This window comes from Excalfactoria chinensis, chromosome 2 (assembly GCF_039878825.1).
Source record: "Excalfactoria chinensis isolate bCotChi1 chromosome 2, bCotChi1.hap2, whole genome shotgun sequence".
NCBI lineage: Eukaryota > Metazoa > Chordata > Aves > Galliformes > Phasianidae > Excalfactoria > Excalfactoria chinensis.
This window is the reverse complement of record NC_092826.1, coordinates 120,413,385-120,433,993: the sequence shown is the minus strand read 5'-3', so window position 1 is coordinate 120,433,993 and position 20,609 is coordinate 120,413,385. Positions and strand designations below refer to the sequence as shown.

Below are 20,609 nucleotides of genomic sequence, written 5' to 3'. Positions count from 1 at the left end.
ATTTCCCAGGTGCACAGCATTGTGCACCTGAACTCCTCATCACTGTGGAACCCTTCCCGTGATCCTATCTCACAATCATCCTCCAAAACCTGCAGGGATCAGCCTGTTCAACAAGGCTGTGGCAATACCACCTGCTTGATAAGACATTTCATGGCACTTTGATGCTGGCTGCAGTTAATACAAACAACAAAGGTGACTTGTAAACAATTTATTAGGTAGTAATAAATAATAATCTTAGCAGAAAGAACTATACAGCAATAAGGCATATTTATACTATTGTTAGATATGCAACTGTGACACGCATCAACGTTTTCCCTCTAGTTTTGTAACAAAGTGCTGTGTAGAGAAGAGTACTTCTGATAGCTGTGCCACCATAGCAAGGATGCTACAAAGGACATGACTGTTGCATTATTTACCATAAATAAAAGATAACAATCCATGAAGATTCACTGCTATTCATGCCCATTAAGTAGTAAAGCTTGCTAAGAAGACTTCAAAATATCTTCTGTTCATTTTTTAACTCTTTTAAAACTTTTAATTTCTTAAACTGTACGTTGTGGTAGTGAGGTCCTATTAAAGGTACTACAAAACAGCACAGTTGGGGTTTTGTTTCTTTTTACGAAATATTGCACACAGTTTTAGCATGCAGCTTACATGGAAGGAAGAGTCAAGTGCACTTAAAACCCTGAAACACAACCAGAATTTTTAGAGGTGTATTATGAATACTGTCTTAAAGTACAAAGACATTTCAGAATCCATAGGGTCCCCATCTTACACTTGGGACCCAATTTGTTAAGACCCAGCTGTGACTTTGTAAAGAGCAGGAAGAATGCTTATAAACTTGCATGTTAAACAGTAATTGTAGCATTAAGTCCTGCATTCTCAAGAAACTGGAATAAACAATGAGAAGGAAAGCTAGTTGAACAGAAGTAACTTAGTACCCCCTATACCAGTTCTTTCTAGTTCCTGAAGATGTGTTGCAATCCAGGGTAAGATTTATTAAACTATCTGAAGACCTCTGTGCGAGGTTTGTTTGTTAACCTCCTCCTTCTCCATATACAAATGTGTTATATTGCATGGCAAAAGTAAAAGTCCAGTTCTCTTACAAGCACACTAAACATCAAATATGGCTTTTGAAGATTTAAAGTAGTTCCCTTTTGACAACTTCATGCAGTATTTTAGAATAAACGTGAATATAAAGTATGAGAAATCAGAGTAAAAACAAAGCCAGCTACAACGTTTGCCAGAAACCAAGTAAGAGTTTATCCAAAGCAGTTGCTCAAAAGACTGACTGGTCTCCCAAGCATACTTACCAAGAGCATTCTAAAAATAAAGCTTGTTTAAAAAATACTGTAATGTATACGACCTCCTCGATGCTCCACAGAAAGACATGCAAGGTGAAGATGTTAACTGAGATGTGCTTAATGGCACCGTCAGTCCCATCATCCTTTGGGAATGAAGTTTCCAGATTCACTTTCTTCCAACAGTCAAGAATGGTTCTTGATTCACTCTTGTTCAATTTGGTAAAGCAATTAAATTTCACTAGCTTTTACTGGTAGCTCAAGCTCTACAATAGCTTATATATGAAATGGAAATATTTATAAAAATACCTGATATGTCGTATAGATCTTTACAAAAATAAATCATGCAGTTTCTGTACAAAGTTAAAAAACTGTACAAATGGACTTTTCTCTTGTGTAAAATTCACATACATGGAAGTCTTCTGTTAGGGTGAGAATTTTTTGCTTAGCCATAAGATGCCGTTTCTTCATCTGTCCGTCATTCGTTTCTTTCAGTAGGCATTAATTGGCCGTTTAATTTCATTAGAAGTTTTACGATGAGACCTGCCTATATAAAGGTACACAATTAAATTCGAATCAGCATTTCACAACAGTTGCACAATCCATTTAAGCTGCATCATTTTAGAAATAACAACGGAACCTAAAAGCAGGTTTTTTTTCTTATAAATCATTAAATGTTTTTCCAAACATTCAATCACTTCTTCCTCTCCCTATCCAAATTCTTACGATGTAAAAATCAAAAGGTAACTACTGTCAAACTATACGACACAGTCAAAGCTGCAGTTTCATCACACCTTCAAACATGACATATGGTCTATGATGATATTTGACAATCCAGACTCCACTAGTTTTGACAGAAACATTACCAGCTCTAACTCTGTGATTCATGTCGTATCTGGAATTATCCTTAGGGTTGATGGGATTGGGCTCATGGAACAAACAGTTTTCACTACAAAAAAAACCATTTTCCCTAATGGCTGCAAGTTTATTCTTACATATTTAGAATACTAAAGGCTGCACACGCTGTAAGAACAAGCAAACACCCTGAAATATTGACAAGAATTCTCATCTGAAAATCACTTCAGGGCAGAGTTTGGGTAGAGCTTCTTTTATACAGTACAAGGGTCAACCACAAGAGAGAAGGAACATGTATCTGGTCCTGGATGAAAAATGTCAATGCTTACCTGTTTGGTATGCACAATGAAACTCATTTTGTTTTCCAGACTGTGTATTTGAAAACACGTATCTCCATCTCCCAACTGCCACATAAAGCAGCCATACTTTAAGCTGAGCAGTAAAGCCTGCAATGAAATGTAGTAAACCATCATTCAGAAAATACTGTCCATACTTACAGGTGGAACTTGCCTTATTTCGCTTAGGATTCCACCTAAGTGGAACAGTATGTTCCATAATTAAGCTGTAACTTATAAAGTAGTCAAGTTGAAAAATACAAGGCTTTCTATCAGCAGCGCTTCAGAATCTTGGAAATTTTCATGATCAATTTAGATGTGAGATGTCTTAAATTCTCTGTGTCAGCAGACAACAGCATTAAACTTAACAGGTTTCATTGGCAGTTCACTTAAGCTGACCTTTGTTTCCATGTTCAGGAGATGCAGCCCTTTCACATTTACTCCTACGTAGACTTTGATGACTTTATGGCTACTTGAACTTGCTTTGGTGAATATCTGTCCAGTGAAAAAAGCTGCTCCGTAAGTTGGAATTTCCCAGCAGTTCTGCAGAAACATGCGCTGAAGGTGATGCATCTCTTTACTTACACCTTCACTGGTGCTAAGGTTCTAGAAAGAAAAAAACAAAGGCAATCAATAAGTCTTTCAAAATAACTGCATTTATTTGAAGGAAATAACACAGTTCAGTGGAATTCCCACTAAGCTGGTATTCCCCAGGTGCTTTCCCAATAATCATTCTCCTACATGTAAATTAAAGCCTAGAGCCACTGAAAGTCTCAGATGCCAAAACAGCCTGAGAATGGAGGTCCCTGTATGAGCCCCAGTAATCTTACCCACAGCCACCAAACCACTTACGGTTCCAACAATTTTCCCTCTTGTACAAATATTTCAGACTAGCCAGGGTGAAGTAGCTGATACTACATACATCAAAATAAAATAACAAAAAAAAACCTAAGCATTCCTCTTTTGAGAGGTCCAAAACCTCTTTAGATGAGCATGAAACACAGCATGCTCCCACAAACATGGCATGGATTTGTCTGTTTTTGAAACAAAATAAGGTGCAATTTTGTTTTCCTCACCAGAGCCCTCATTTAGAATGAGAGACAATCCTGATGCTTCCTCCTCCTCCGCAGCATGGAACTGTCACAACAAAGGGTTGTTAGACTGCTCCTAGTTCAAAACTGACTGATGTAAAGCACCCAAAACAAATGAAGGGAGAAATAACTTTCTGAATTCTGAAACTAAGGGACAAAAATTTGGCAGGGCCACACATGAGATTAGAAGGCATAGAAGAGAACACAAGTCTTTAGCAATTAGGGGGGGTGTAATTGTGGATGGGACCAACCTCTTTGGTTCCACATCCTGCATTACAACTTAACTGAATGCTGCAGCTATTTTTTAAATATAAAATGGATTAATATATTTGGAGCAAAGACTGCAACTCCTTTTCCCTTCTCCTGTACCTAAAAAAAGCAATTTAAGAGCAGAAGCCTAGAACGCAGTGCTCACTCCTATATTTGATCTGATACAAGAAAGAGTAAAGAATACTCTGCTGTGTCCTCTGCTATACCACAGTCTTAGAAAGAACATTATCTTCCCTTCTTCAACTGCATTATTAAGAACAGGAATGATGTGCTGGTTTGACAGAAGAGGTGTAGACACCAGGAAAAAAGTGAATTACTGAGTAACTTTGACTCAAACAAAGAGGGGCAAAGCCTGAAAATATTCCCTGCGTGCCCCGACAGTCTCCCGTCAGACACCTAAAGTGATGCATATCAGCTGGAACAATTCTTCATCTGCCACGCCTCATTTATTCTACAGTTTTTCATGAAGTTCACAATTTAATTGTCAGGTGTGTCTGACTCAGTTTGGAAATTGAAGCTCTATGTTTTTTACAAAAGCATCCCAAGTCCGCACATAGAAGTTTTCCTAAGTTAACTACTACTGTAGTCAAGGCTAACGGATCCCTACCATACAAATTACGTCAGCAAAACAGACTTTACTGACCTGCCATTACAAGCAGATGTGAAAACATAAGTCAGAGCAGCTTTTCTACACATATACCTGAACTGGCAGTACCCACGAATGCAAAGTTAACATGGAAGATAAATGAACAGATGACAAAAATCATATTTATTTCTAAGAAACATCCCAGCTGTGACTGCACAGGAAATAAGAGCATTCCAACAACAACCCATTCAAAAAGTTCGTGACATACAAATTTCTGGATTATATATACACCAACATTTTTGTTCATTAGCTGACAATCAAACAGTCAAAAATACGTTTAAGACAGGATTTCCTATGGTTTTTCTATTTGTCCTACCTTGTATTCGTGAAGTATTCTGTTTGTCCAATGAGGAGCTTTACTTTTTAGTTTAGTGATTGGTACTATGGATTTAAGATTTTCTTCACTACAGGAAAAAACAAAGCAGAAAACAAAAAATCCTTCATTAAAAAGAAGTAAGAACTCAGAGTAGTGTCTGCCAGTTTTTATCTTCAAGCCACGCACACAGAGCTAGACAGTCAGCTCCTATCACATGCTGCCTCATCAACTGAGAAGCCTTCCTGAAACTGAAACTAAGGCTTTCTAAAATCTAGTGGAGTTTTCAATTAATGGCAATCCAGTTGATTCTGTATTAACCACTTTTGTGTCACGCATCATGGACATGGCAGGGAGAGAAAATGCTAGCAGCAGAATGTGTGACCCTTACTTGATTAAAGACTAGTTTGGAAGCCAAAATTATATAGGGACAGTCACTTAAACCAGAATATCAAAAGATGACAGCTTATAGGTACTCTTCCCTTGACTGCTCTATTCAATACCACCCGTGACTAAGTCCATTCTTCTCCATGTGAAAATAAGATAACAAAATAGAAATAGCTTCACTTTCATGTTAAGAGCCTTTTTAAATGGAGGCAACAAACACTAAAGGAAGCCTTTACTAATTCGCACAATTAACACAGGCTTCACCATTTAAACTAAATTTGTCAGTAATTGCATTATCAAACAGCAAACCTGCAAGGAATAATGCATCCAGATCTTTATGGCTAAGGATACTACCATTCAAACAACAGCCTGGATATGTTTTCTAAATGGCAAATCTTTTGGTAAACATTTATGCCAATTACAAAGAAGTTCATCAGTTTGAAGACCAGACCAATGTATTTTTCAACATCTTCATTTGAACACAGATAGCAAACACATCCCAGTGATCACAAGGCTCCTCTATCTGGTCCAAACTATCTTTTCAAGTAGTCTTGTTCATTTGGCCAAACACTTCCACTGAGGAGGATCAACCTAAAGTCACAGAGCTGAGATGCTGAGGAAAGGTAGTTTAATATTAAACTCAATTGCATTTACCTGCACATTCCTACAGGTGTGGGCAGTCCCACTCAAACTCAGTTTTCCTTACACTCAGTCTACCAACAGTGTAACTGCAGAACAAGATGGGCAGACAGCTGAAACTACTGAACAGCCTACCCAAGTTTTCTGGTCAGCGAGCTCATTCATCTAGCTTATCCTATAAGCTAGGTACACTTAGGCACAGTCTCTGTACCTAGTAGTGGGCTGAGAAAGCAATGAACAAGGACAATAGTACAGCCAGCTCTTTCAGATGCAGCTCACACTTAAAATCAGTATAACTGCAGCAGAAAATGCAGATGATGTACAGATGGTGGAATATGCAACCAAGAAAAGCAAGCCAGCAGAGCTCAGCTGAAGCTGTGAATGAAAGGAGATGAGAACTATAGTAGCATCCTAGAACAGCACATCTGCTGTTATGTGAATGAACTGGGATGGAGACAGTGGGGGGTTGGAGTGAAGATTCACACAGCAGAGAAGTGAAATCCTGATGTGTTTTGATACTGCTGCAGAAAAGTATGTGGGAGCATAAAAACATATCCTAGAACAGCTCAGCCACAGTTCTGCAGTCAAGAGAAGAAAAAGGGGAGAGAAAAGTACCATCTGGCAGAGCACAACTGGTGCTATATTTCTGACAAATTTAGTGTAGGATTACACACATTCCTCCCTGAAAGAGGAAAATCATTCTTAAAAGTTGTTCTAACTGAACATTATAAGGTGTTCCTTCTGCAAAGTCCAAAACCTCACTCCTGTCAAAACTCTTAATTTGCCTGAGCACCGTTACTCATTTTGGTATTACTGTATCTCAGCACAGACTCACAGAATACAGAAGCTCTGTTCCCAGCCTTTGGACTGCAATAATTAAAATCAGCATGTTTTTCAGATACCATGCTTAACTTCTGTTAATGCTACCAGTATTATGCAGCTGCTCTGAACTACAGCTCAGTCATGAAGAAGAATAATAAAAAATGCCATATCTAAAATTTGGTATTTCCACAATTAAGTGGAACTATCTAAGAATATTTCATTTAAAAACAAAAGACATACTTACTTCAGAAAGCCCTGTTTATGTTTCTTGCTCTCATAATTTCCATAAACTATTTGTAGAAGTAGACTTGCCAGGGTGATCAGCTTGGCATCGGGCGATGTATAGAAACCTTTCAATAAATTATATCTGGCTTCATCAAAAAGAATAAGAATAGCCAATGGATCCTCAATCTGTTTAAAAGATTTAAATAGCATTAATTCTCTTTAAAAGGAAAATGAACTTAGAAAAAAAATTAGTACAATTCCTCTCTGATTCAGAGGTAGAAGAAAACAAATGTATGATGCTGCTTTACATACATTTTAGTAATGCTTTGTAACAGAAAAAAATGAAACAATTATTGTGACTGACTCAATGATCTAATGCATTTAAAAGGTAAAGGTGACTAACATACAATCCCCAATCAGAAGTTCGCAGAAATTTTGCTGTGTTTTTTTACCCACAAATCCATTTTGAGTGTGTTTGAATATTGTCATTTAATTAATTAAATATTGGAAATATCACAGAACGAGGAAAAGAAAGAAAATAAGGTATGTTATTACTACGTGAATGACAAACTGAGGCTAGGCCACAATTGAGAAGGTGAGAAATTAGATTCTGAGTAAGTGTACAGCAGGAATAGGACAGAAAATGATGACTCAAACTCTCACAGAAAAGGCAAAGAAATGAGAGATCTGGTTTAGTTAAGTACTAAGCCATTAAACGCACTGAGTGGTGGTGGTCAAGGTGTTCTGATTCTGACCATGATTTCATGCTATCACTTCTAAGTGCAGACCTTTTTTTCTATTTCTAGTGGAAGTCTCACATCTCTTCTCAGGAAAAGCTGGGATGTTTCCCTCTGAGGATCCAGGTTTGTCAGTTCAGTGAAAATTTCTGGCCAGTCTCGAATATGCTGCAAAGGCTTGTGAAATGGCTTCAATTGGAGGCCTAGAAAATATCAGAGTTTTGTTTATATATAAGCGGTAATAACTCAGCATATATCTATATGGGTGATTCGATGCTGTACCAGAGCAAGAATATCTGAAACTGAGGATTCATTAAAAAAACATTTTTTCTGTGTTTTCTAAACTGCCTTCTATAAAAGGTTTTCAAGATATGGATTTATTGACAAAACTACTGGCATAGATTTAATAAATGCACTAATGATGAACCTTCATTATCTTCAGCTTCTCAAGAGTGAATTCGTATTTAAACATTCAATGGAATACCAAGATGGACCACAAAACCACAAGTAAAGGACCTCCAGAAAGCACGCAGCCACGTTAAATAAAATCACAATAGCAAGAACGTTACACACCCATTCTCAGCTATTATGAGAGAAATGCCATGTCCAAAAGTCAGATTTTTGATGGAAAAATATAGATACATCTAATCTTACAAATGTACTTTCCATTTTTTGAGAGATAAACTACTCAGAACAGACATTTGTTTCTACTTGTAAAATGTCTTGATTCTTAACAGGCTACAGTAATTCAAATTTATAGTTCACCTGTCTATATGAGAGATGAGAAATCGATACAGAGCTTCCAACTACCATATACTGCAGCCCGGATCTTCAGTAGTGCTCATTCACTTATCCAGACTGTCTCTGAGATTATTTCTAATCAGAGATTAGAAAATGGGCATTTTCTAGCAGCGAGGAACCAGAACTTCGTGTTTATCCTATTTTCACTGCTCTGGCTTTTAAATTATATGTAAAACTTCAAAGGATCTATGATATGGAACATCTTTTCACTAATATCAGAAAGCACATTTCCAATTTTCCTAAGAAAAAAATATCTTTTTAAAAATATAAATTTTAAAAGTACAATAAACCATCAAGTTTATTCCAACTATATTCCTTGTAACTTACTGAGGTTCTCAGAACAGATCCAGATAGTAAAGTATTGCTGGGTTTCTTGAGACAAACGCATCCCTTCCATTATTTGCTGTACAGTAGTATTGTTTCCATGTTTCAACTCCACAGAGCGGTACGACCCATCCATACGATAAATTCGTGCCTTTTCATACTACATAAAAATTCAATGTATTGTCATTAATATTGATTTGTTAAAGCTCTTTCTGTTGGCATTTGTGAAAAGTTTAAGCAATTTCACCACAATTCAGTAAAATCCACACTATTGAGAAAAATAACATTGCACAACTTTGTATTTCTATTTATGAAAACTATACATTTTGTGACCTACACAAGCTCTTTTACTGGGTTTTTTACCATAATAACTACAATACAGATTCTACTTGTATATTGAAAACTTCACTCCTGTTTTAAATCAAAGGCAAACAGGACTAAGTTTTCTGAGAGTTTGGGCTCAACTGTCTAAGCATATCATGAAATAATTACCTCGCTATTACCAGCACGTTATAAATTATTACAATCATTAGTCTAATCTAACAAGGCTCATTTTTCAAGAGGAAAGCACCACCCTTGATAAAGATCACACTACAGGACACATAGAATCACAGAATCACCAAGGCTGGAAAGACCCACAGGATCACCCAGTCCAACCATCCATCAATCACCAATACTTCTCACTAAACCATATTCCTCAACACAACGCCCAAATGTTCCTTGAACACCTCCAGGGTTGGTGACTCCACCACCTCCCGGGGCAGCCCATTCCAGTGCCTGACCACTCTTCCAAAGAAGCAATAACAATCTCACTAAGATCCTCTAGCACTTCTGTAACATTACAGACAACAAATTATTTTTCTTTACAGAATTCCCACTGTGTTCAATGACTTCCACGTGTGCCCGGAGAATGCCTCCTGAAAGACTTACCTAAACCGGGTGCTTAAAGCATACACACGCACATCACATAAATTAATGAAATACCTGCTGTACCTCCCCTGCTAGGCTAAACGTTTCAGCATCCTGAATAAAAAAAGTTGCAATAACTTGGTATTTCCTCATCTCCAGATCTACTCAGTAGTCAAGAACTGAGACATCAGTCCTAAAAACTTCTGCAAGAAATGATGAATGCCTTGGAAAGTGACAAATAACTGGAAAGGAGGCTGGAATGTAAAACAGCAGTCTACTTTGTCTGCAACAGATACCATGATCCCCAATGCAATCAATTCTATTTTAGTTTTTTTAATGTATTAATTCAACATAGGTAACAACAAAGTATAACCTATTATCTACTCAAAATGTGCGCACTATTCTTACAGAGCCATTAGACACACAACTCCCACTTGATCAACTACCCGAAACAACATCGCTAGAATAAAGAAAGTCAATTCATTAATTATTTCCAAATGTAAACTTTCACTCATATCAAGTGAAATGAAGTTACTTTAAAAGATATTGAAAATTTTTCAACGGGTTGGGTTTACTGCCACCTACAGACAAAGGAAAAAACAAATGGTATTAAACCATTGGGCCTATTTTCAATCTACTTTAGGAGGAGTCACACTGTAATTTTGTTTCCAACCTAGTTAGAATACCATTGACTGCTAAGAAAGCCTACACTGACTAAATGATAAAAAGCCAATTTTGTAGAAGTCTACATTTAATGAGCTGAATGTTCCTGCTTATTAGCCCATAAATAGATACGGCATAAAGAAAAATAATGGTTATATAATCAAAAGTAGCTGACAATAGAAGATCAACAGCTGATGTGACACTCCTACAAATAAATCAAATAACAACATGAAGTCTTAATAAATACAGACAGGAACATCTAAAGAGACAAAAATGCCTGTTTATCAATATTCACACTAACCGTTTAAGTATACTGCACATTTCCACTCAAAGGTCTTAAATGAGCTTAGCCGGGCTTTTCTGAAGTCTATAGATAAACCAAATATAAACTTCAAGCTACTTAGAAAACAAACACGTACAGGTTTATTTATGGCATCTTTCAGCAGTTTTGCGGTTTCTTCCCACTCATTTTGTTTGTTCTCTTCACAGACATTTAGTGGAGACCTTCCCTGTTGATCAGTAATGTGCTACAAACAAAGAGAAACACTGATAATGCATTGCTTTGACTGGAATTAGGCGAACATTTACACGTGTTCCAGATAACTGATAAACAATGGAAAAAAAGTAGACGTAATGAAAAATATTTAACCATTTTTTGGCAGTCACTCAATGAGATCATTGTGTTTACACATTTTAGTATGGACACAAAGTATTTCACATGCACAAGCTAGAAACAGATGCTAAATCGTTGTTTCTGAACACAAACAGAACTTACTCTGTCAATTTCTGGATGATTCAGGAGAATTTGTACTATTTCAGCATGCCCACCTCCAGCTGCAAAATGTAGAGGAGAGCTAAGCTGGCCGTTCAGAAGATTTGGATTGCACTTTCCTTTCTCCAATAGCATCCGAGTAGCTTCAACTTTTCCATACCTGCAGACAGATTAAAAATGTAAGAGACACAGCAAATATAAACTAACATCTTTTCCAGATACATCCAAGTAATAAAAAGTACACTGCCTTGCTCTAGAGTTTTTACCTTTCCAAAGACGGTGAACATCAGTAAGTTTGTATAATTTCTAAATGTATTTGGTACTGTCTATCAACCATTTACTAGATTTATTGTAGACATACCCAACCCTGCTTTACACTGTTTGAGTAGCTGTAGAAATTCAGTCATGGCAAAACAGGCTCAGCCTTGTCTGCAAAGAAGTCTGCGTAAGAACCTGCATAAAGCTTCTGAATGTCATGCACATGGCTCCTAAGACTCATGCTGGTAATTGGGAAACCTGGCATGACCTGTGTATGTAAACTTTCTGAGAAACACTAAAAATCAAGTAAGTCATTTTTGTTTGTTTTGGTGGTTGTTTTTTTGTTTTGTTTTTTAAACAGCCAAGCTTGATCTTTATGTTCAGGTTATCAGACACTGCTATAAATACAGAAGATTAGCTTCTGCTTAAAGATGAAACAGAATTTTTTTCTGCAATGTCTGACAAAAGCTGTGAAGAAATTACAGATTTAAATCATCACAGCATCATACAATCAATCAAGTTGGTTTCTGAAGATCATGTAGTTCAGCATTGTGCTCAAAGCATGACTATCGCCAACACACTCAGCTCAGTTATTTGTTGTGTTATAGAACTGCTCACAGCCTCTAACCAACAGAGACTGCAAAAGTTACTGCAGTAAACTAGACCCAGAGTCTCCAACAGCAAGTAAAACAGGTACTTCAGGACAGTTGTAGGGACAGATATAAGAGGCAATAAATAAGTGTCTGACGATACGGCAACCATACCTGGTCTTCTCTGAAACCATTCAGACAGCAATTATCTCAAAACCTCAAGCAGTATTTCTCTTCAGAAGGTTAATACTAATACATATTAAGAGACAAAGTATAGAAAAATCTAGATTTTGTTTCTCATTTTTGAGTCTGTATGATGAATTACATAAAATAACACAAAAGAATCATGACAGCAAGAAAACATTTGATTGAGAAAACTATATTCAGTTGACTCACCAGCATGCATAATGGATTGGTGCCCAGTGGTCACTGTCTAACTGATTAACAGAAAACTTTTTATCCAGAAGGTGGCTTAGCAAATCAGAGTCGCCTTCACAAGCACTGCGGTGAAGAGGGAAATCGTCTACCCACTGGTGTTCCCTATGAATTAAAAGGGGAAGCAGGAGGGAAACACAGTTCAGAAACATTTAGACAGTTGAGAACATCAGTTTTTTAAAATGACTAACTCAGGACTAACTAGAGATCTATATTAATAATAAAGATGAAGCTCATACAGCCAAAACGTCTCAGTATTTGTACAACCAGCATTTTAGTCATGCAGTACCCAAGCCACAGCTTTACTCATTATACTAAGAAATGCTTCCCTAACATTTGTAATTTAAATCTTTCTTGATCTGTCCTTTAATTTGTGTACTTAGAAACTTCAAATAGATTCTTTTTTTAAATATGCAGTTGTACAGGAAAGCCCTAGAGCAAAGAGAGTCTCATGCTGACCAAGTCTGCTAAGTACTACTGTAATATAACAAAACTAAAGTACATGTTAATGAAAAAGAAATGTAACGTAATACTTGTCCTCTGTGACACTGCTCATGCTACGTTGCCACTTTTCTCTTTTAGGAATCTGAATTTTTGAATAGTCTGGGGCTCCAAGGCCAAAGTAGGGATTTATTACCACTTTGTCAACCTGTGAAAACATAATTTAAATAAAACTGAAAAAAAAAAAAATCTTACTGAGATTTGGCCAAACAATCCCCCATGCAGCCCAAGTATTATTCTGATGCCAAAGTAATCAATGTAATATTTTATAACTGAAGAGATTAATGATGAAGTGTAAGGATTTGGAAATTTGTTTGGCAGTAAGTGTGAAATAAAGAAATCTGATTATATTAAAACATAAAGCATGCACAGAAAAAACAAATAAAATATGAAACAAAAATGCATGTATGTTCCACAAACACAAAACGAAAATATAATTCTTACCCTGTTGGTGTACTGAAGGTCAGACCCAAATAAAGGATTATAGATACACATATCTGCTTTCTCTAATGCCAGCATTTTACTCTTTATTTCCAGAGCAGTATAACCCATGTGTAATGAGCTCTCTGTTTGACCAGGTTCTATAGCATAAGCAGGGTTTATTACGTTTGTTTTAATTCTCTCAAGAGGAGATGGTCTGAATAAAGCTGGGATGGAATGAGACTGGGTATGACGTTCGTCCAACCACCTGCAGAAGAAAATTGGCAAGTTAACTCACTTCCTGGTAGCAAAGGTGCTATTCTGATCATGCTTGTCCACAACTTTGTTTGATTAACAGTTGTGTGTATGGTAACTACACATTTTAATTAAAAAAAAATAATTATAACATGCATAGGTAATTCTAGAACACTACATTAAGCCCCATACAGAATATATTTTTAGCAAGTGTGTTTGCTCAAACACATTTCCTGCAGATGCAAAGTCTCAAAGAAAAGGAAATTAAAATAGATGACAGATGTAACAACATTTACAGACAAAACACCTGACCACACCAACATGTTGCTGTTTCACTTCATTTACTTTCAGTTTATCAGTATTACTACTCTCAAGACACAAATTTTGCAACTCAAAGCATTTGAAGTGTGACCTCAAGTTGCAGTATCTGTACAGACTAAATAAGACTTCTGACTCTGAAGGTCCCTCAACAGCTTCCAAAAGGCCGGTTCTCTTTCACATAGGGTACCAACTGTCTTTTCACATAACTGCACTGAAGATTATTCTGTTTTAAGTAGACTACTACTGACAACAGAGGACGGTTTTAGGCCCTCTCAAAAGCTTGAAATAAACACTCACCTTGTTAGAATACAATTAATTCTGTTTAGTGCTTTATCTTGGAAAGGTAGAAAAAAGCACACACATGCTTTGGAAAGAAAAATTCACTGATGGATTGTTTGGAGCTTGCCTGTCCCAGAATCACATCTAAGAATGTGGCTTCCAGTGCAGAGCATATGCTTAGGCCTGGATTAAGTCCCATATTGAATCTATCGTATGTTGCACAAGCTGTGCTCCCTTCACTTACTCATCACCCTGCTGTGAAGAAGGACATTAAAACTGCAGTCATCGTGCTCTGAACACCCTTCTGTCTGTCTGGGGGGTATTTTCAGGTAATTTCTCTAAACAGTCAGTAGTTTAATTAAATATGAAATCTTTCACAAGTACTGTTTCAGACTACCTACTTAGAGAATAATCAGTATAAATACTTTTCTATTGTACTTCCAAGGTTTCGCTCACATCTGTAAGGCTGGTGACATGTTAAACAGAGCTTAGAATGTGAAAACAATTCACTACATAGCAAAGAAACATAAAATCTTGCATAATATGTACATGGAAATACAGAAATTGCAGAAGTCCTACACACAGAACTTTTTTAGGCAGTTGTCTGTAACTTAGTATTTTTGCCTAACTTTATTTATGTGTGGCAGAAAAACGTGCTCATAAACATGGTGTTTTCCTACTCCTGAAAGTAAAGGTCTCATTCACTTCAACAGACACTCTTGCAAAGAAATTCATACATAATTATGTCTGGTATTTCTTTGTAAAGGCTACATTTAAAAAGGCCAAAACACATCTGATATGTTACATTTTCAAACTGCTCTAAATCTGGCTACACAGCTAATTGCCTTTCTTAAAGTAAATTCCCTACTGCAAATAAACCTGTATGGCTGGGAGAGATGCACTCCAGTGTTCGTAAAGGCAAATCTAAATGGTATAAAATTAACAAGATACTTCTACACTGTTGCAAATACTCTTACTGATAACGTTTATGTGATTTATAAAAAATATGATATTATTATGCGACTCTATAAAACCGCAATCAAGGATTTCCAGTAAATCACTTAATTAAGAACACTATTTCTCAATTCACAAAAACATTTTTTTTTAAAGATTTAGAAATCTGTTGTCGTGTTTCTCATGATCCTGAAGTAACATAATATCATTTTCTTCTTAATCATAAGAACGATGTAAAAATTATTTGCTATATCTTCACATTTTCTTGTTTATACCCTGTGTTATTGTATTTGGATTCATCAAGAATTACTTACTTATCCAAGGCAATTAACATTCTTGCAGTAAGCGTTGCAAAATGAGTGCTGGATTCACTGCAGACTCTCATGATGTCTTGTAAACAGTAGAACACAGGGCATCCTGGACTGTATGTGTATTTTGTATTATCTAAAAAGGAAAAAAACATTGAAGATGTATCAAATAAAATAATCTTGTTTTCCCTCCTGTGTCTTTTGTAGTTGCATGTTCCCAACCTGCTGACAGCAGTTCAATATTTTTCCAAACAATAATTAATAGAAATTACATATATAGTCCTTACATAACTATTCATATCTCAACAGAGCAACCTTAGAAACCTTTAAGTGTTCAGTTACTATTTCATCACTGTGGTCAGTTTCATCTGAGGAATTAATATCAAACGTGTGCTGTCGCCAGAAAAAAAGAATAGAACTTCAGAACTAAAGAGGTCATTGCTATTGGTAACTCTACAATGGTATTTATTTATTTGATAGTTTTTATCCTCAGAGTCTTATCACAAAGGCAAAAGAAGCTTCACCAAAAGCACACAGGCATTTGTTACAGGCTTGTTTTTAAATACTTTCCTGACAAGCAGTACACTTTGCTTCTAAAAATGTCATTCATCATTCCTTATTCAAACAAAACTGTTTACAGAATTTGCTAAGCATTCTTCTCTGAGTAAACAACACTGAACTGAATAGTCTGGATGTCTGAAGTAGAATTACATTCAGCAAATTTTATAGGAGTTGATTATATTTCAAAATATATGCATTCAGTGAACAAACAGCTTAAATCAGAAGTGTGCTATGGTTATGGAAACAAATGCAATACATTCTCCCAGGATTTTAAGTAACATTTTCAAGTTCTGAAGTATACAGGTTTCTACCTAACTCTAACTTTGCAATGTTTAAATAAAAAAGACATACAGAATATTCACAAAAATCCTGAAATCTTCAACTGAACTTCTGTTAAAATGGATGCAACTTCAGAAATTATGCTTGGTGTTACCTTTCACGACAGTTGGAACGATGTAAAGCGATGCCTCCTGGCCTGCTCTCTCTCCATCAAGAGGGAACGTCTTCATTAACACTACACGCTTCCCTAGCATGTTACATTAAAATGAAAACATTAACCAACATAAATAAATACATAAAAACAGTCTAGAGATGGCTAACTGGATGCCTAGCAGACCAATCCTTCCTCATTTCTAGGAAAAAAAAGGGCATATATACTAGCTAAAATCTAAGTTAAGCCAAGAATGTCTAAATAAATACACAAAATAAAGAACGTCATTAGCCTGAAAAATGACAGCACTGTACACCTTTTTCATAATAGCTTTTCCCTCCTCCTGATCATTCAGGTTGTTTTCGCCTCTCAAAACTACCGATCTTTAACTTAAAGAAGATTCCTTCTGAAATGGGATAGAGCAGCTGCATTCCATATTTCATGTTAGGGTGATTCATGTAGTGGCAGGACAGTATTTTCCATGTAGTCCTCCCTTCCACCCTTACAGAATCTAGCATTTTGTTTGCTCTTCTTACCACAGCTGCATATTTCAGCAGAGGCTACACTAAACTGTGCATATTAATGCCTGCATCCCCTGTGTGAGTCAATTCAAAACTGTGGTATGAAACAGTTTTGCTTTTGTTAGGAAGTGTGTTTTAACACTATTAAGCTATGTTTCCTGCCTCACAAGTTTTGTTAAGTCCACTTACTACCATCTGCAGCATTTTACCATGCAACCACCTATTCCATTTCCAAACTGTTAGCACTGTACTGTCTTGTTTGGCCTGACAACCTTCCCAGTGTAACCTTGCTTACAAAAGAGGGAGGAGAGGAGATATGCAACAAAAAAAGTGCTTTAGTCAGTACAGTTTATAGCAATTTGGAGGTGACATAAGCTGACTAAACCAATTTTTGTCAGCACAAATGCAAGGTCACTTGCTGGACCAGCTACATCACAGTAATGGAAAAAAAACAAAACACCAACACACTCATCCAATTATATATGTAACCAATGCAGTTATGCCACATGTACATTCAGGTAGATACTTCTAACAGTGCTGGCATTGAACAGTCTTTATAAGCGACCAATTCACTATTTGGACTTCTAGCTCAAATTAAGGGTTAGAAAAGCAACTTCAATTTGGTTTGCCAAAAGTTTAATTCTCAATTTGAGATGAAAAAGCAGTATGACAAGGAAAAGATTCACTTCAGGATCTCTAGGTAAGCATTTCACAGAGATGGATGGTAAAGAGAAACTGGCCAATTAAAAGTTTAAGCTGTGTGGCTTAGTTTTTTGTTGTTTTTTATGAACTCAAAGCAAACCTTTCTTTCAAACTAATATCACGCTCTTCAACTAACTCCCCATGCCCTGCTTCAATTTTAAACTATTTTACAGAGCTATCAAGAGTAAATCAGATTAAAATATTTTTACCTTTAATACCCTGATTGGCCGGTGAAATTGGTTTGGTGGCTTCTAGCACATAATCCAAGATGCTCTGGGTTATTTCAGTGCCGCCCTGCAGCTTAGTTTCCAATAAAACTTTCTTTCTTTTTTTCTTTTGACCTTCAATGGGAACCTCGAGCAACAAAATCTTTCAAACAATAATAAAACAAAAGGACATCTTAGACAAGTATAGAACAACTCTGTGCCTGTGCGTGTATTTTTCATACCACTGTAAAAGCAGTAACATAACTCAGGAAGTACCGAATCTGGTGGAGCAGGATGGCAAAGTCAGAACAACCTCCTTAACACTAAGGCTAAAGACAAAAAGACAAGGCTGCACCCCTGCACTGAGCAGCTCACAGGGCAAAAGGCCCTGAAATGAAATAAAGCAACAGAAGTACAAACAGTAAAGCATTCGAATATTCTAACAATAGGGCAATGCACAGCAGATATAAGACATGCGCGTATATAATTTAAGCTATCTTATTGTCAGATTTTCTTTTAAGCTGTATTATTATACACTTATTATTACATGTTATTTTTAAAACACTACTGAAGAAAAATATTAAATAATTTTACTTCATAGGATTTCGCTCGATATTCCCGAGAATTCAGGCTTGCAGTATTTTTTGGACGAATCACTGCAACATATGCATTCCCAATGGTTTCTGGATTTCCCATCTCTTCTTTTTTTTTAATTATTGTTTTATCCCTAGAAATAATGAATAAACAGGACGATTCAGTTAAAAATAAAAACAAAACTAAATCTAATAGCACGCTTAACTCCAGAATACTGTAATTATGTGTACTGATTCTTCGTGTTACCCATTTATTGTTCTTTAACTGGAAAAACACCAGTGGTCATTGTAGTTCTGCTTCCTGTTCATTAAGTGATAACATGGAAACGAGTAAAAGAATGGGAACATTATGTAGATTTAATATGAACAATCTTGTCTAAACTTCTTTTACAGTAAAACTGTTTTTCTTCCTTTTGTAAATGTCTTCCCATTTTACAAGGCAGACAAAAAGCTGAAGAAATTCAGGACACTGGAAACCACGTGAAACTGAAAAAGAAAACCACTCTAAAGTTGCAAGTGTACTGATTCACAAATGATGCTATTACAAAGTACTGCATTGCTATCAGTTCAAGAAAAACCCTGATTTTTCTGTTTTTTTCTCCCAATAAGAAGTCTTGCCTACAATAAAAATATGTTATAATATGGACTTTATGGTTTTTTTCCTTTATTTCAGTAGGACTGTAAACTGGGGCACAATTCAATCAAACTCAACTTCTAGGAGTTCGTCACTAACTTGATTCAATGGAAAATTTGGTAACTCCCTTTCATTCCACACAGTGTCTGTACATTAATCCATTCGTGAAGATTTTTAACCATACTGTTTTACACTCTTCACCTTTTTAGGAGGAATAGAGGTCTTCAGATTTCCATGCTTTTAATCCAGTATTTTTGCTGGGACCAGACTACCTGAAAATAAATTAAAAAACATATAAATAACAGTACACACACTCTTACCTCCAGTTAACACAACTGCGTTACTTAGGTAATGTAACGTAGCACTTAAAAAGTACATCAGAATGAAAATACCTAAATATGGATTGGCATTACAGCAGCCTCTTGAAACATCAAATTAGCAATACAGTAACTCGTGAGATGTAAAGGCAAAAGAAAGACCCATTCTTTACAAGCACGTTGCCTGGGCTTCCCTACGTGCCCCAGGATGCTCTGAGTTTATGGCACGGCCAGGGGCAAGCGAAGTAACGCGGGGTGAACTCTGAAAGGCTCTGCGCTCTGTTCAGAGGGGGGACGGCGAATTCAGGAAACAAATGGCTCTGAGAGCTGCCACGTGACTTCGGAAAACAAAAAGGGAGGACAAAAGGGTGGGGTTGCGAGGATGTGACAATAAAAATGACCACTTTCTGAAGGCGTCGCCAGTGATGCCAACCAGACCCTGACGCGGTAACGTGCACCGCTCCCAGCAGGCAGGCGCAGCTCCGAGGAATGCGCTTCAACCCGCTCCCCGAGAGCTGGAGGCCCTTCCTCGCACCTGGCCCGGGCTCAGAGCTCAGGGCTTTGCTTTCATCTCTCAAAGGAAGAGGCCGACGCGAAGCCGCAGGTGGCCGCAGCTGAGCCGCGAGCAGCTGACCCAGCACTACTTCCTTTCCCACACGAAGCATCACGACGCGATCGCTGTAGTTGCAGGTTGTATCCACCGCTTACTTTACCTCCCAGGCACTAACACCCATCTGCTCGAGACTCCAGACTGGCGCCGAGCTGTGCCGGAGCCTCCCTCTGGGCCCTGACGGCAGCGCCGCGCCCCCCTTAGCGACCCCAAGCCCGGACACCGCAAGGCCCCCGCCGCCCTCAGCGGGGAGGGATGCAGAGGAAGCCGCCACACGAACGCCCACCCCGCCCCGCACAGCACAGGCCTCACGCCGCCCGGCCTTACGGCCAGAGCCCACCCCCGATCCCTTCATCCCGACCCCTTTTGCTCCCTTGCCTTCCTCAATACCGCCGACCGCCGCCTCATCGTCCCGCCACGGCCGGCGCCCGCAGGCCCCGCGTCGGATAGCCCGCTCCGCCCCGGCCCCGCCCCGCGCCCTCCCCCGACTCGGCGATTCGCTTCCCGTCGGAGCCCCGCGGGCCGCGGCCGCCGATGAGTTTCCGGGTCGGCGGCCTGAACTTCTGCCGCCGCCGATCGCTGGCCGCGGTCGGAGAGAGGGAGGAGAGGAGCGGGCGGGGGGCG

At 37.8% G+C, this 20,609-nt stretch overlaps 1 protein-coding gene across 3 annotated transcripts; it reads right to left on the bottom strand.

Moving 5' to 3' along the window:
* Positions 1-193: 193 nt before the first annotated feature.
* On the bottom strand, positions 194-20,450 carry KRIT1 (KRIT1 ankyrin repeat containing). Of its 3 annotated transcripts, none has more exons than XM_072327636.1 (18): positions 20,364-20,450; positions 19,260-19,330; positions 18,426-18,558; positions 17,835-17,994; positions 16,406-16,498; positions 15,418-15,547; positions 13,319-13,562; positions 12,907-13,022; positions 12,335-12,478; positions 11,094-11,250; positions 10,738-10,845; positions 8,750-8,906; positions 7,673-7,824; positions 6,904-7,070; positions 4,815-4,902; positions 2,891-3,097; positions 2,486-2,602; positions 194-1,848 (listed from the first exon to the last, which is right to left on the bottom strand). In XM_072327636.1, the coding sequence occupies exons 3-18, from the start codon at positions 18,525-18,527 to the stop codon at positions 1,780-1,782; spliced, it is 2,211 nt and encodes a 736-aa protein (XP_072183737.1). In that variant the 5' UTR covers positions 18,528-18,558; positions 19,260-19,330; positions 20,364-20,450; the 3' UTR covers positions 194-1,779. The 3 variants fall into 3 exon arrangements, with proteins under 3 accessions (XP_072183737.1, XP_072183740.1, XP_072183739.1); XM_072327639.1 differs by having other exon boundaries at positions 20,376-20,441; XM_072327638.1 differs by lacking the exon at positions 20,364-20,450 and adding an exon at positions 20,089-20,153.
* Between the last annotated feature and the right edge of the window lie 159 nt (positions 20,451-20,609).

What these genes read in the sequence shown, in the direction of transcription:
- KRIT1 (XM_072327636.1), bottom strand. Translation starts at nt 18,527, where the DNA reads ATGGGAAATCCAGAAACCATTGGGAATGCATATGTTGCAGTGATTCGT. An exon ending in ATCGAGCGAAATCCTATGAA is followed by an intron (nt 17,995 to 18,425) that starts GTAAAATTATTT and finishes ATTGTTTGAAAG; the next exon opens with ATTTTGTTGCTCGAGGTTCC. An exon ending in AAGATGCCATAAATAAACCT is followed by an intron (nt 8,907 to 10,737) that starts GTACGTGTTTGT and finishes ATTTTTATGTAG; the next exon opens with TATGAAAAGGCACGAATTTA.